Raw genomic sequence first — 12,168 nt, forward strand, 5'->3', positions numbered from 1 at the left:
GACATGGGCTCTACCTGGGACTCGGCGCAGGGGTCTGTGATGCAGGAGGTCCAGTTAGCTTCGTTTTAATGGCACCATCTGGCTTTAGGCAGGAAAAAAACAGTCTTTGAGCATGTGGTCAAGCAAACAGCAGGCTCCTGTGGAGGGTTTTTATGCAGGGATTAAAAGGCAGAAAGAAACCAGAGCAGCAAGTGAAGCTGCTGTTGCAGCGTTAGCCGAGGGTCTCGCTGTTGCCTTCGCCTGGGCCAGCCCCTTGCTCCTCCAGTGACCTCATGCAGAACGTTGCTTTCCTTTGCCCCGAATGGAAGGAAATGCTGTGCCAGCCAGTTTCCATAAAACTCGAGGGACTTTTCCCACCCCTCTCCAAACCAAGGGAGAGCATCATCCACTGCTGTGGGCTCATGAGAAATCCATGGACACTGATTCCATTGTTCCAGAGCAGAATTAATGCTTCCACCTGCAACCTCCGCATCTGTCTTTGTGCAGTAAAACTCTCTCTTCCTCATGTTCTTCTACTTCTTGTTTTTTGTGTGTGTGTGTGTGTGCATGCAGAATGGATTTGCTGTCGTCCGGCCTCCGGGTCACCACGCCGAAGAGAGCACACCCATGTAAGTAAGCCTAGGGGCTTTGTTAACTCACCTCGGTGTTTGTCTGTTGGATGATCCACTTGTGGAAATTAGAAAAGTGGCTTCTGAGGTTGATAATGCAGAATTTCCCCCTTATGCAAGGCAGTATTATATATATTCATAGCTCCCAGTAAATTCTGGAGTGACGGTTGCATTATGACACGTGTGCATCTTCCAGGGAGGAAAGAGGAGCAGAAGCAGAAGAAATTTCTACCTACAGCATTATATCTAGATGATAGATGTGCCGGGACCAGGGACACCTATAACTAATACCTCTCCTTCTCCTTTTTTCCCCTGTCATCGCCTCCAGGGGTTTCTGCTATTTTAACTCAGTGGCAATCGCAGCCAAGCTGCTCCAGCAAAGACTGAATGTCAGCAAAATCCTTATAGTAGACTGGGTGAGTAAATGCCAGTTTGTAACCCTGTGGAGAGCAGTTAGCAATGTTTCTGTTGGTTTTTGTTTTTTTTTTTTTTTCTTGCAAGGGCAACCCTGCCTTTGTAAGTCCATGGTTTCCAGAATAAAATTATAATTAAGAAGTAGTTACTTCTTAAACCAAGATATAGCACAATCTCAAGGATGGGTAACTGCAAACCACGCCAAGTTTTGGTTATTTATTTCCTGAAGGTATTGGATCTAAAGTGTTTTGATCCATCCCATCTTTTTCATGATGTGAGGACCAGTTACCAAGTTGGCCAGGCTGCCCATCACAGCCTGTATTTCATGTCAGGAAGGGCCATTTTGAGCACCCATCCTGCTGCAGACTGCATTTCTACACCAAGTAGCAGTGCAGTAGGGCATCCGGGTAATGGGCTTGTGTCCTTGGACCTTACTGGGTCCAATGCAACTTTGCTGGACACTTGTATCGGTGGTCACCCCACAGACCAGTTGAAAATTTGGGGAAACCAATACAGTTTCTCCATCCCCAAGACCGGGCATGAATGTGGTTCTCTCCATCCAAAGAAACAGGGCCTGTCCTCAGCTTCCCTACAAGGGTGAGGTTGTGCTCACCCCCTGTTAAACCAGGAGTGTGACCTGAAGCCAGCACTGCGAAGCATTTAACACTCACTTGTGACAAACTGCTTCAGCTCCATCCCAGAAGCGTAGAAAGTGAAGCACAGCAGCAGATAAGCCCCTCCTGAGCCCCACGCTGATGGCTTTACCCTGTGCTTTGGTGAGGGTACTAACATCCCTCATTTAATGCAATCTTTGTCCCTGAAGGATGTTCACCACGGGAATGGTACTCAGCAAGCCTTCTACAACGATCCTAACGTCCTTTACATCTCACTACATCGCTATGATGATGGGAACTTCTTTCCGGGCAGCGGTGCACCCGATGAGGTAAGAACACAGGTTGGCATGGTATCTGTCCATGTCCCATAGGACCTGCTGGGTGCTGCAATTCAGGTGCTTGCCCAGAATCGAAGAAGGGATGTCCTCTAACAGGCAGTGCTGGAAGAGAAGCTCCAGCTATGGCTCCCATGCTGCTGCCTTTCAGTGCTGAACGCATTGCTCAGGCACATGCGTTTGGTGCTTTCCTGACAGCAACAGGCATCGTGTTCTGCCTGTAAGGAGCAGAAAATGAGTCAGTGAGGTTCTCCATTCCTTACGGGGCAGCTGGCTCCAGAGGAGCCCTTTGCCAGCTGTCCCAGCAGTCTGCACCACTCTGGATTTCCCCATTATAGGGACAAGTAGCTCTGTGGGTGCGGGAACAATAGGCTGGCCATGACTGTGCTGTTGACAATCGGGTTTCCTAGCATGGCCTTGGAACCCATCTATCTCCCCCTTCTCTTGGCCATGCCGCAGCATCACTTACTGCCACCGCTGCATTTGTGGTGGGATTCGGGTACTGGTTGCTGATGCTGCTGGACCAAATCCACCAATTCCTGGTGGTGTCCCCAGAGCCTGGAGCAGAATCACAGAGGGTTGGAAGGGACCTCAAGAGATCGTTGTGTCCAACACTGTGCCAAAGCACCTCCCTAGCTCATATTGCACAGGTCGGCATCCAGACAGGGCCGGAATATCTCCAGAGAAGGAGACTCCACACCCCCTGGGCAGCCTGTCCCAGGGCTCCCTCATCCTCACTGGGTAAAAGTTCTTCCACATGTTGGTGTGGAACTTCCTATGCTCTAACTTGCAGCCATTGCCCCTTGTCCTGTCTCCACAGAGCACTGAAGAGGGGCTGGCCCTTTTTCCCCCTGCATCCCATACTTCAGATATTGATAAACATTAATAAGGTGTCCCCCCTTAGTCTTCTCCAGGCTGAACAGTCCCAGCTCTCTCAGCCTTTCCTCATAGGGGAGATGCTACAGGCCTTTAATCATCTTTGTAGCCTCCTCTGGACTCCCTTTAGGACATCCCTGTCCTTTTTATACCAGGAAGCCCAGAACTGAACACAACGCTCCAGGTGGGGCCTGACCAGGGCAGAGCAGAGGGGGAGGATCCTCTCCTGTGACCTGCTGGCCACACTCCTCTTGATGCCCCCCAGGATCCCATTGGCTCTCTTGGCCCCCAGGGCACACTGCTGGCTCATGGCCAACCTGTTACTCATCATGACCCCCAGCTCCTTCTCTGCAGAGCTCTTCTCCAGCAGGTCATCCCCCAGCCTGTACCCCCATGCTCATGGCCACCACCCTCGGGCAGTTGTGAGGTCCCTGCTTGACCAAGGGACTGAACGCGGGCTTTTGGGTTTCCATACGGAAGGGGAAAACATGGCCCTGCTTCTCAGCAGACAAATTACTGGGAAGCCCTGCGTTGTTTTTCAGTTTTGCCCCAGTCTGCGCAGCTGGGGACATTTGTAGTACATACAAGGATGGGGATGTGTTTATATTTACCGCCCTTGTGTCCCTCAAGCAGTGAAAATCTTCACTCAATCATATTTTTCCCCAGCAGAGGGGGAGCTCGCTCCGATTTAAACTGTGGGGTTTGTTCCCCTCCCCCCAACCCCAGCTGCAACTGTAATGAAATAGAAAATACGCTTCTGAGTAAAGGTGGAAAGGAATTAAGGAAAGTTATTGTGGGTAACGCACCCTCTTGCAAAGGGGAACAAGGATCTGTTTGATGAGGAGCTGTTTTTTGGGTGAGCAGCAGTGAAACACCCAGAATCACAGAATCAATGGGTTGGCAAAGTCCTTAGTGATCATTGAGTCCAACTGTTCCTGTGCTCTACTAACCCCTATCACTGAGCACCTTGTCTGCCCATCTTTTAAACACACCCTGGGGCCATGACTCAACCCCATCCCTGGGCAGCCTGTGCCAGGCCCTGACAATTCTTTCAGGGAAGAGCTTCTCCCTCACATCTGATCTGACCCTGCCCTAGTGCAGTTTGAGGCCATTTCCCCTCGTCCCATCACCTTGGGCAGCATGAAGACCATGGAGGTCACAGGTCACTTGAGAGGGAAAATTAACCCAGCTACTGCCAAGCTATTGAAGCAAAACCCAGATTCAAGTGGAAGAGGTGTGTTATAGGATCATAGATTCACAGGATGCGTTGGGTTGGAAGGGACCTTCAAAGGCCATCTAGTCCAACCCCCTTCAGGGAGCAGGGACGCCAAAGTGTTGCCAGAGTTGGTTGTTTCCATATGTGTAATTGAAAGCACTGTCTCCCTTTTCCAGGTTGGCACAGGACCAGGAGTTGGTTTCAATGTTAACATGGCCTTCACTGGTGGCCTGGATCCACCGATGGGAGACACGGAATACTTAACTGCTTTCAGGTAATGCTGAAGTTTTCCTCTTGCAAATGTATTTTTCACCTAAACTGGATTTTTTTATCTCTTGCAATCTCCACTAGTCTTGAGGATCTCTCTTGCTGGGTTTAGAAATAGGAAATTTTCAGCCAGTTGCAGTAACTCTTTGGCGTGCCTCGTGGAATAAAGCTGAATTAAGTAAATAAGATATTAGGTGAGTATTTCTATGGGTAAACCAACCTGGATGGGGAGAGGAACCCAGAATAACGTTTTAACAAATCGTGAATTGAAACTTGTGAGTGCAGCTGCCCCAGGGGTTGAGACATCATCATGGTGTTGAAGACAGAGGTACCTGACTTAGAATCTTTAAGGTTGGAAGAGACCTCTAAGATCATCAAGTCCAATACCCCCATGTCAACTAACCCATGTCCTGGAGTGCTATGTCTACACATGCTCTGAACACCTCCAGGGATGGTGACTTTACCACATCTCTGGGCAACACCTGACTGCTCTTTTGGTGAAGAAAGTTCCCTGAATATCCAATCTGAACCTCTCCTGACACAACTTTAGGCCATTTCTTTCATCCAGAACTGCTGGACAAGTTGGCCATGCAGTCCTTTCCCTGCAAGAGCTCTGCTCACAACTCACAATGCCACTCGCTCACAGGTGTGCCTAGATTTTGTTGTTATTCACCCAAGATACCAACTATGCCTGTTGGGAATGGAAATGGCTGAGCATCTGGGTTTGTGCTTTTCTTACTGGATTCTGGTTGCCCCCCAGTTGTGTGTGGTGAGTAAAGATGTAACTGGCTCTTAAATAAGTGTTTCTTAGTGCTTTGCTGTCCGAGTGCAAGTGAAGGTAAGCCAAGCTGTGGAGTTGACTTCATGCACTGCTGGGCTTATCCTCCTCGAGTAACAGTAATGCTGGATGCAAACCACCCTGCCAGGCTCTCCAAGCAGATTCAAGTGGTGTCAGAAAAACTGGTATCAGTCGGGCTCTGGGTGGAACAGGGTATGAAACCACTTTTTGACTCGCTTGCTTGCATCCTGCTGGTCTTACTGTCCTGCGCCCAGAAGCACGTGATACCTGGAGACCACGGGGAGGGATCGGTGGGGGATCACTTGATCTGATCCTTGCTTTCCTCCTCTTATCAGCGTCGTCAGAAGAGATGTGCAAAGCCAAACACACGCTGTGGTGTCTCCGAGCGGTTTCAGGACAGGAGTGCTGTAAGAGCCTGGGTTGAACATCACCTCGCTGCTCTGAGCAGCTCATTAATGAGCAAAGTACCCCAATAGGGCATTGGGGGGGTTGAGGGGCTTGTCGCAAGCCAAAAGTAATGCATTTTCCTTCCAGACCTGCAGAGAACGGGAGAAGGGAGGTAGGGGAATTATCTATGGAAATAGCAGAAAAGCTAGGTGAAGCAAAGGCAGGTCTCTGGGTAGAGCCGAGCTTGTAAGTCATGCAGAGTGAACAGAGGCTGGTGTGAGATTCTGCTATCTGGTGCTCTTTCCAGGAGAACAAAGGTAATTCCCTGACCTGACTGTCCCATCCCATACCACTCTGCCCCGCCTCCCCCATGCTGTGGGTCTATCCTCTCCAGTGGGCATCTTTTTTTGGCCATTAACCGGTCACAGTGAGTTTTCTGTACTCTAACCAGACCTTGGGTGCTCTGGCAACCACACCGCCTAAAGTCAGGGTGATGCACACTTCCCAGAACATGGGGTGGGAATTTCTGGCAACAGGTGGATGAATATCACCTTCATGGGATGTTGTTAAATCCGGGATCATTAGTTTCTGTTCTTCCCTGGGTGTGTATTGGTATTCTGTTATACTGAGCAAAAGGAGCTCTTCCTCTTCAGCCTCCAAAGAGCATACGCAGTTCAGAATCACATCTAGTCAAATCACCGTCATCTCTCTGGATGCTTCATTCCCATTACAGGAAAGCAGTGCTCTCCTTTAGAGTGGGAATCTGTTTATCCCAGAACTCAACAAGACTGATCCCTTCGTTACAAAGTGAACCCGTAGCTCATGACGGGCTGACGTCCTTGCCATTAAATATTAACTGAGTTTCAAGGCTCCTGGAAAGTTGCTCAGTGAGACCTTTGCCAGCCGTTCCTTCGTTGGTGCTGGTGTCTTTGTCTTTCTCTTGCCTGGAGACCGCAGCTATTTGGGGAGGAAATTAAGGAGCTGGTCAGAGCCCTTATTTTGTCGGGGATGGGGGTTGGGAAGCTGAGGGACGCTGTGACTCGTCCTCCTAGGTAGCACCTCCCGTAGCTGTGCCCCGTGCACACACCTTCAGACAATAAGTTAAATTGGAAGCTTTTTTTTAATCTTATGCCAAGTTCGGTCATGATGATACATTATCAAGTGACCTTTTTAAATCTTAACCAGCTTCTTTGAAAAACCTTCCCCCCGCCGCCCCAAATCTTTCTATTGATTTGAATGCAGAAATAACGCTTTGAAGTTTGCAATTTATAGTCCCCCAGGAGTTAGAAAGTGAAGGGAATGGGTCATATATCCTTTTTTTTTTCCCCCCTTCTTCTTTTCTTGCGTTAGCCCCTTGAGACAATGCATGCCTTCAAGGCAGCACCTTGTTATTCCACCCCATCGAATGCCACGTTGCATTTGCCGGGGATCAAACCCAAGATGAAGAAAAGATAAGAAAATTGGCCGTAATGAACTCCAGAAGCAGCAGGCATTTTCGCCATGAACTTGGAAACTCACAGTGGAGAACTGAGCTTTAATTTAAACCAGTCCAGATGCCAAACTGCGAGGCTTTGAAGTCTGCAGAGGAATCAGTGGAAATCCTTTGAGCCAGGCAAAGATACTGATAGACTTTTCTTTTTTTTTATTTTTTTAAAGCCTTAACCCTTTGTGTGCTTGCCTGCTCTGGGGGAGGAAAGCCCTCTCTCTGCGGAAGGCGAGCGGGAGGAAAATAAGCGGCGTGCTTTTCAGTTCCAGAGCGGTTTGTTCCATTTCAGGAGGAGCCAATGCGTGGATTTGATAGAAGCACGCACTCTAATGAAATAACAACTGAGATAATTATCCTCATAAATTAGCCTTCTGATGAGTGATTAACTAAATCCCTATGAAACCTATCATCCCTGTGCTGAAAATGTGCTTCGGTGTTGTTTTACCCCTTGAAGAAAGGGCGGCCACTGGCATCAGTGAGTTTTCTATTCAGTATCTCTTCCATGAATTCAGCATCCCCCCGCTTGCAGCGCAGCCTTGGGTTGGTCGGGAGACCCTGACCTCCTCACGGTTCTTCCTACCACCCACCCATTTCCCAAGTGAGAACAAGACTTCACCAAGCGAAGAAGCAGAGAGCACCCTCACTGTCCGCTTTGTCGCTTGTCACCTCCCTAACCCAGGGCTGAAATTACTGCCCCGTCTCGAGGTTGGGGTGATATCATGACGGCTGTGTTATTTTGGGGAGGGAGGAAAGGAGCAGGGTGGAGTCGCCCCGGTCCCTAACAAGGGATTTGGGAGGCTCGCTGCAAGCTTGGCTCTCCGCCACCCCGTCGTAGCAGCGGCTCTGCCTGCCCGAGACAGCATGACATTATAATTTAGCTGACCGCTCGCCGGGTGAAGGTCCAGCGGCTGAACTCACCGCCAAAGTATGCGGGCAATACAGATTGCACAGATTAGGCAGAAAAGCACTAAACTCTAATGTGAAAAATGCAGGAATTGTAAAAGTCCTTAACTCATCAAAACGTTAGTGGTGTTCATCACTGTTATTCCGTAGTTATAGAAACAGGCGGCTGTAAAATTCAGGGGGGTTCTTTTTCTCACCAGAGTCTGCGGTCCCTAACATGTGATACAAGCAGAAATCATGTTGGCTTCTCTAAACCCTTGACAGCAGCTTCAAAAGCTGTGTGTGCAAACCCAGCTAGGAGAAGACCATGGCTAGTTCCTTATTACATGACAGCAGCAAACGCCGCTGTGCGATCCAGTGTGCTTCCTCCACATTCACCCTGAGAAGGTTTTCCTGGTGATTCCAGCAGTTGTGTGGTCTCACACCATTACTATTTTATTTCTTTTCCCCCTACCCTGAGATCCCCTCCACAACCACAGCTCCGCGTGCAGCTTGATAGACACAGCTTTACATCAAACACCTAAACCAGAAGCAAAAGGTGGGAGCGTGTTGGAAAGGTTCCCCCCTCCTGCCTTTCTTGGGAAGCATTAAATGAGTTCAGGAACCAATTTAAGGGGGGGGTGGGGGTCTGTTTTTTTGCTTCAATCCGTAAACCATTTAGGAGGCAGTTAGAGGTGGGGGAAGGATGATGTTTTGCCTGGAACGGTTGTTTTCTGTATTTTGGATTTCATGCTCCCCTGCCGCTGATTTCATCCCCAAACTCCTAATCCCTTTTGACATAGTAAATGACCGTGGAGGTGGCTGCTTGGAGAAACAAAGCCCGGAGTCTTCAGGCAGCTCGATTAGCTTTAGGAGCAAGGGGATAATGTTTTTATATTTATATCTATTTATACAAAGAGAAAATGAGTCCCTGAAAAAAGTGCTACGTCGATTCGCTCACTGCAATCGAGCATTTAAAAAAAACAAATCCTCTGTAGGATTAATCTGCCTGTCATTTATTGGGCATTTAATCAGGGGAACTGCTGGTCACAGACTAAAAATTACTCATTCCTCTGGAAAATGGATATAAAATTGTGTTTGGGTTTTTTTTTTGCCTCACCCAAACAATTGGAGAAGGGGATGAGTTGGTTTTGCTGTCTACAGCTGTCAGGACTGGCTAATGCAGGGCTCTTCAGCCAGGCTGTATTTGGAGTCAAAGGAAAGGATTTACTTTATTTTAAGCAAGCAAAACAACTCTCTAAAATTTAGGAAATTTAAAGGTAACCCTCATGTTTTCAAATATTCTGCGTAGCTTAAAGGAATATTCAGTGTGACCAGCACTTCTGTTTCTCAGTGGATAACTCTACAGCCACCTTAAGCATCAGCTGAAAGCCCCAGTTCGACGCAAAATTGCTCACTTTTTTGATAGCAATTTGAATTTCTGCCTTTTTTTTTTTTTTTTAACAGCATCATCACTGGAGCAGAGCTATAGTTTCATCACAGTTTTGCTGCCACTTTGTCTTGGGGATTTAGCTTTACTGTGATGGGTATGAGTGAAGGAGCCTTTATCATCTGTGTGCAGGAAAAATTACAGAGACAGGGTTAGACTATGCCTGAAAAGCAGCTCGAAGATGATTATATATAAAGATATATTTAATATATATTTTATATATATTTATATGTTTATTTTATATATATACTATAGTGGGGTTTTATAACATATATATTTAATTATTTATTACTATTAAAAAGAAAAACAAGGAAGGGAGTCCTGAGAAGCAGGAGGGCTTTGGTCATCCTGGGTCAAGTTTTATGGCTTATGTACGTGGCGGCTGGAGCTGGAGCTGCTGCTTTGGAGTACTGGTGTGATACTGGAATGAGGAGGAAGTCTGAAGAAAGAGCAGAGCAGGAGAGTTTGGGTACGGGTCATGGGCAAAAGATGGGGCTCAAGTCTGGGTTTGTGAGTGCTCTTGTGTTTGGTCAAGGTGCCGACAGCATTGTTAAGTTACTTTCTGACACCCCATGCCCTTCTCCTTCAGCTGCCGCAAGCACATGTGGGCATGCAGCACCCATAGAATCATAGAATCACAGACTGTTCTGAGTTGGAAGGGACCCCAAGGATCAGAGTTCCAGCCCCCCTACCACAGTCAGGGCCGGCAACCTCCAGGCCTGGAGCTACACAAGGTTGCCCAGGGCCCCATCCAACATGGCCTTGAACACCCCCAGGGACCCATCCCTGGCCCTGTCCATCCATCTGTCCTTCTGATGCCTCTCGGGCAGGGGAACCAGGTATCTTTGTTGGGGACCTGATAAAAACTTGCCATGCATATGGAGCACTGCTAATTGCTCAGGAATGGAGCTGCTCGCAGGGGTAACCAGTTGCCGTCTCCCACACCAGAGAAAACTGGACATCCTCAAAACGTCAGCTTCTAACTATTGTCAAACAAATTGATTTACTCTTAGCCAGCAACTGCTGCTTTTTCTCACCTAAAATTTATATGGACAAGGTGCATGGTTAACTCTGGGTGCTGCCTGTGCAGCTGGAGAGTATCTTCCAAAACCCTGTCACCGTGCGGGGGACCTTCAGCTGAGCATCACCAGCACTGTCACCCTGCTTGCTGGTTGTCCGTATTCCCTGGCTGTGTTAGTGTTTAGATACAAGCCGGGTGAGCTCCCTTAGTGATTCAGCATTGCTCGGTGCTGATGGACTGTGCCCACATCTTGGTGGAGCAGGCTTGGTTTTGCCCTCCAGTCAGCTCACAGTGATCCCACACATCGGTTGAGGCACTAGCAGCCCCCATGGTATCATAACGTTGGACGCTGTGGGACAGAATCTGATGATTTTAGCAGTTTTCCTTTGGTTAGAAATTAAAGAGCTCAGCACTACTTCAAAGCCCAGGCTAAGAAAAAGAAGGAAAAACCCCATCTGCCACGTGCACTTGCTTCGAAATGCTGCTCTTGTCTTTTGCAAAGGAGGTGGTTTCTCCTTAAAACAGCTGCGGGTTTCACCGGACAGATTTTGGTCGACTGTAAAGTCATCAGCAGAAACTGTGCTGTTTGGTTTTCCTTACGTAATCATCTCCCCAAGGACAGAGTGCACACGGCAGTCACGTCATTTGAGGAGGGTGTTAACATTACTCTTTCAGGGTTGGTAAGGAATAATGGAAATAGCGTCCTTTTCGCATAGGTTTTTATGCCTGTGTGCAGAGACCGGCAGGTGGGAAGACTGCAGGAGCCACTTAGCTTTAATTTTGTTGTCACAGTAACCTAGAAGGCTGGGTTTGAGGCGGGGGGGGGGGATGTGATGTTTTTGGACTATATGGTGTCTGAGAGCCTTGACCAGACCCACAATGTGCCCGGTGTCCCTGCCTGCCTGCTCAGTGGTGGCAATGGAAACAGTCAGTTGGGCTTGGCCAACACTGGAAGAAAAATAGATGGTTGTGTTGTAGATGTTAATTCTCCGTTAAAAATAAACTGTTTGGAGTAAAATCACGTGAGCTCAGATGGGTGCCAGGGCTAACACAAGCTGCAGGCGACTGGTGGCTGTTTTACATAGTTTTAGTTGGAGATGTGCCTTTTATGGGTGTCTTCACAGCACTTGAGTAATCTCAGCACTGAACTTAGACTTACGGGATGCATTGGGTTGGCAGGGACCTCTAAAGGCCATCCAGTCCCCACCCCTGCAGTGAGCAGGGACACCTTTAACTGGAGAAGGTTGCTCAGAGCTTCATCCCCCTGACCTTGGATGTCTCCAGGGATGGGGCCTCCCCCACCTCTCTGGGCAACCTGTGCCAGGGTCTCACCACCCTCAGAGGGAAGAGCTTCTTCCTCATGTCTCATCTGAACCTGCCCTGCTCTAGTTTAACCCATCGCCCCTTGTCCCATCGCTCCATGCCCCTATAAACAGTCTTTCCCAGCTTTCCTGTAGGGCCCTTCAGGGACTGGAAGACCTTCCTGGGCTCTTTGTTTCATCTCAGAACCACTATACTCCTTAAAATTAAGTCCTCGTGTATGGACATGCATTTACAGGCTCGTGCTTTGGTGTATAAGTAACTTCGATTCCTGCTTTAGAAAGTTACCCTTGCCTGGAGCTGTTCCTGGGACCGGGAAATGGGGAAATACTATTGTCTTCAGTACTGGTGAGGGACATTATTGGTCAAGGTTGCCTTTGGGATACATCCAGGACTCTGATAACATTTATAATGGACAAAAACCCATCTATTGGAATAACACTAGTGTATATAAAGGGTCTCTTCACCGTTATCACTGCCTGATTGAAAACTT

The 12,168-nt window shown here is 48.3% G+C and overlaps 1 protein-coding gene across 1 annotated transcript in view; it reads left to right on the top strand.

The window, feature by feature from the left end:
- Positions 1–12,168, top strand: part of HDAC4 (histone deacetylase 4) — a gene marked incomplete at its 5' end in the record, with an annotated part of 200,178 nt that overhangs the window by 174,492 nt on the left and 13,518 nt on the right. Inside the window, 4 exons of the mRNA XM_084265228.1 lie at positions 553–608; positions 937–1,024; positions 1,846–1,965; positions 4,240–4,337. Of these exons, the coding sequence (XP_084121354.1) occupies positions 553–608; positions 937–1,024; positions 1,846–1,965; positions 4,240–4,337 (362 nt within the window). The remainder of the gene's footprint in view (positions 1–552; positions 609–936; positions 1,025–1,845; positions 1,966–4,239; positions 4,338–12,168) is intronic.

The sequence above is a fragment of the Gallinula chloropus genome, assembly GCF_964237585.1.
Source record: "Gallinula chloropus genome assembly, chromosome: 5".
NCBI classification, from domain to species: Eukaryota; Metazoa; Chordata; class Aves; order Gruiformes; family Rallidae; genus Gallinula; species Gallinula chloropus.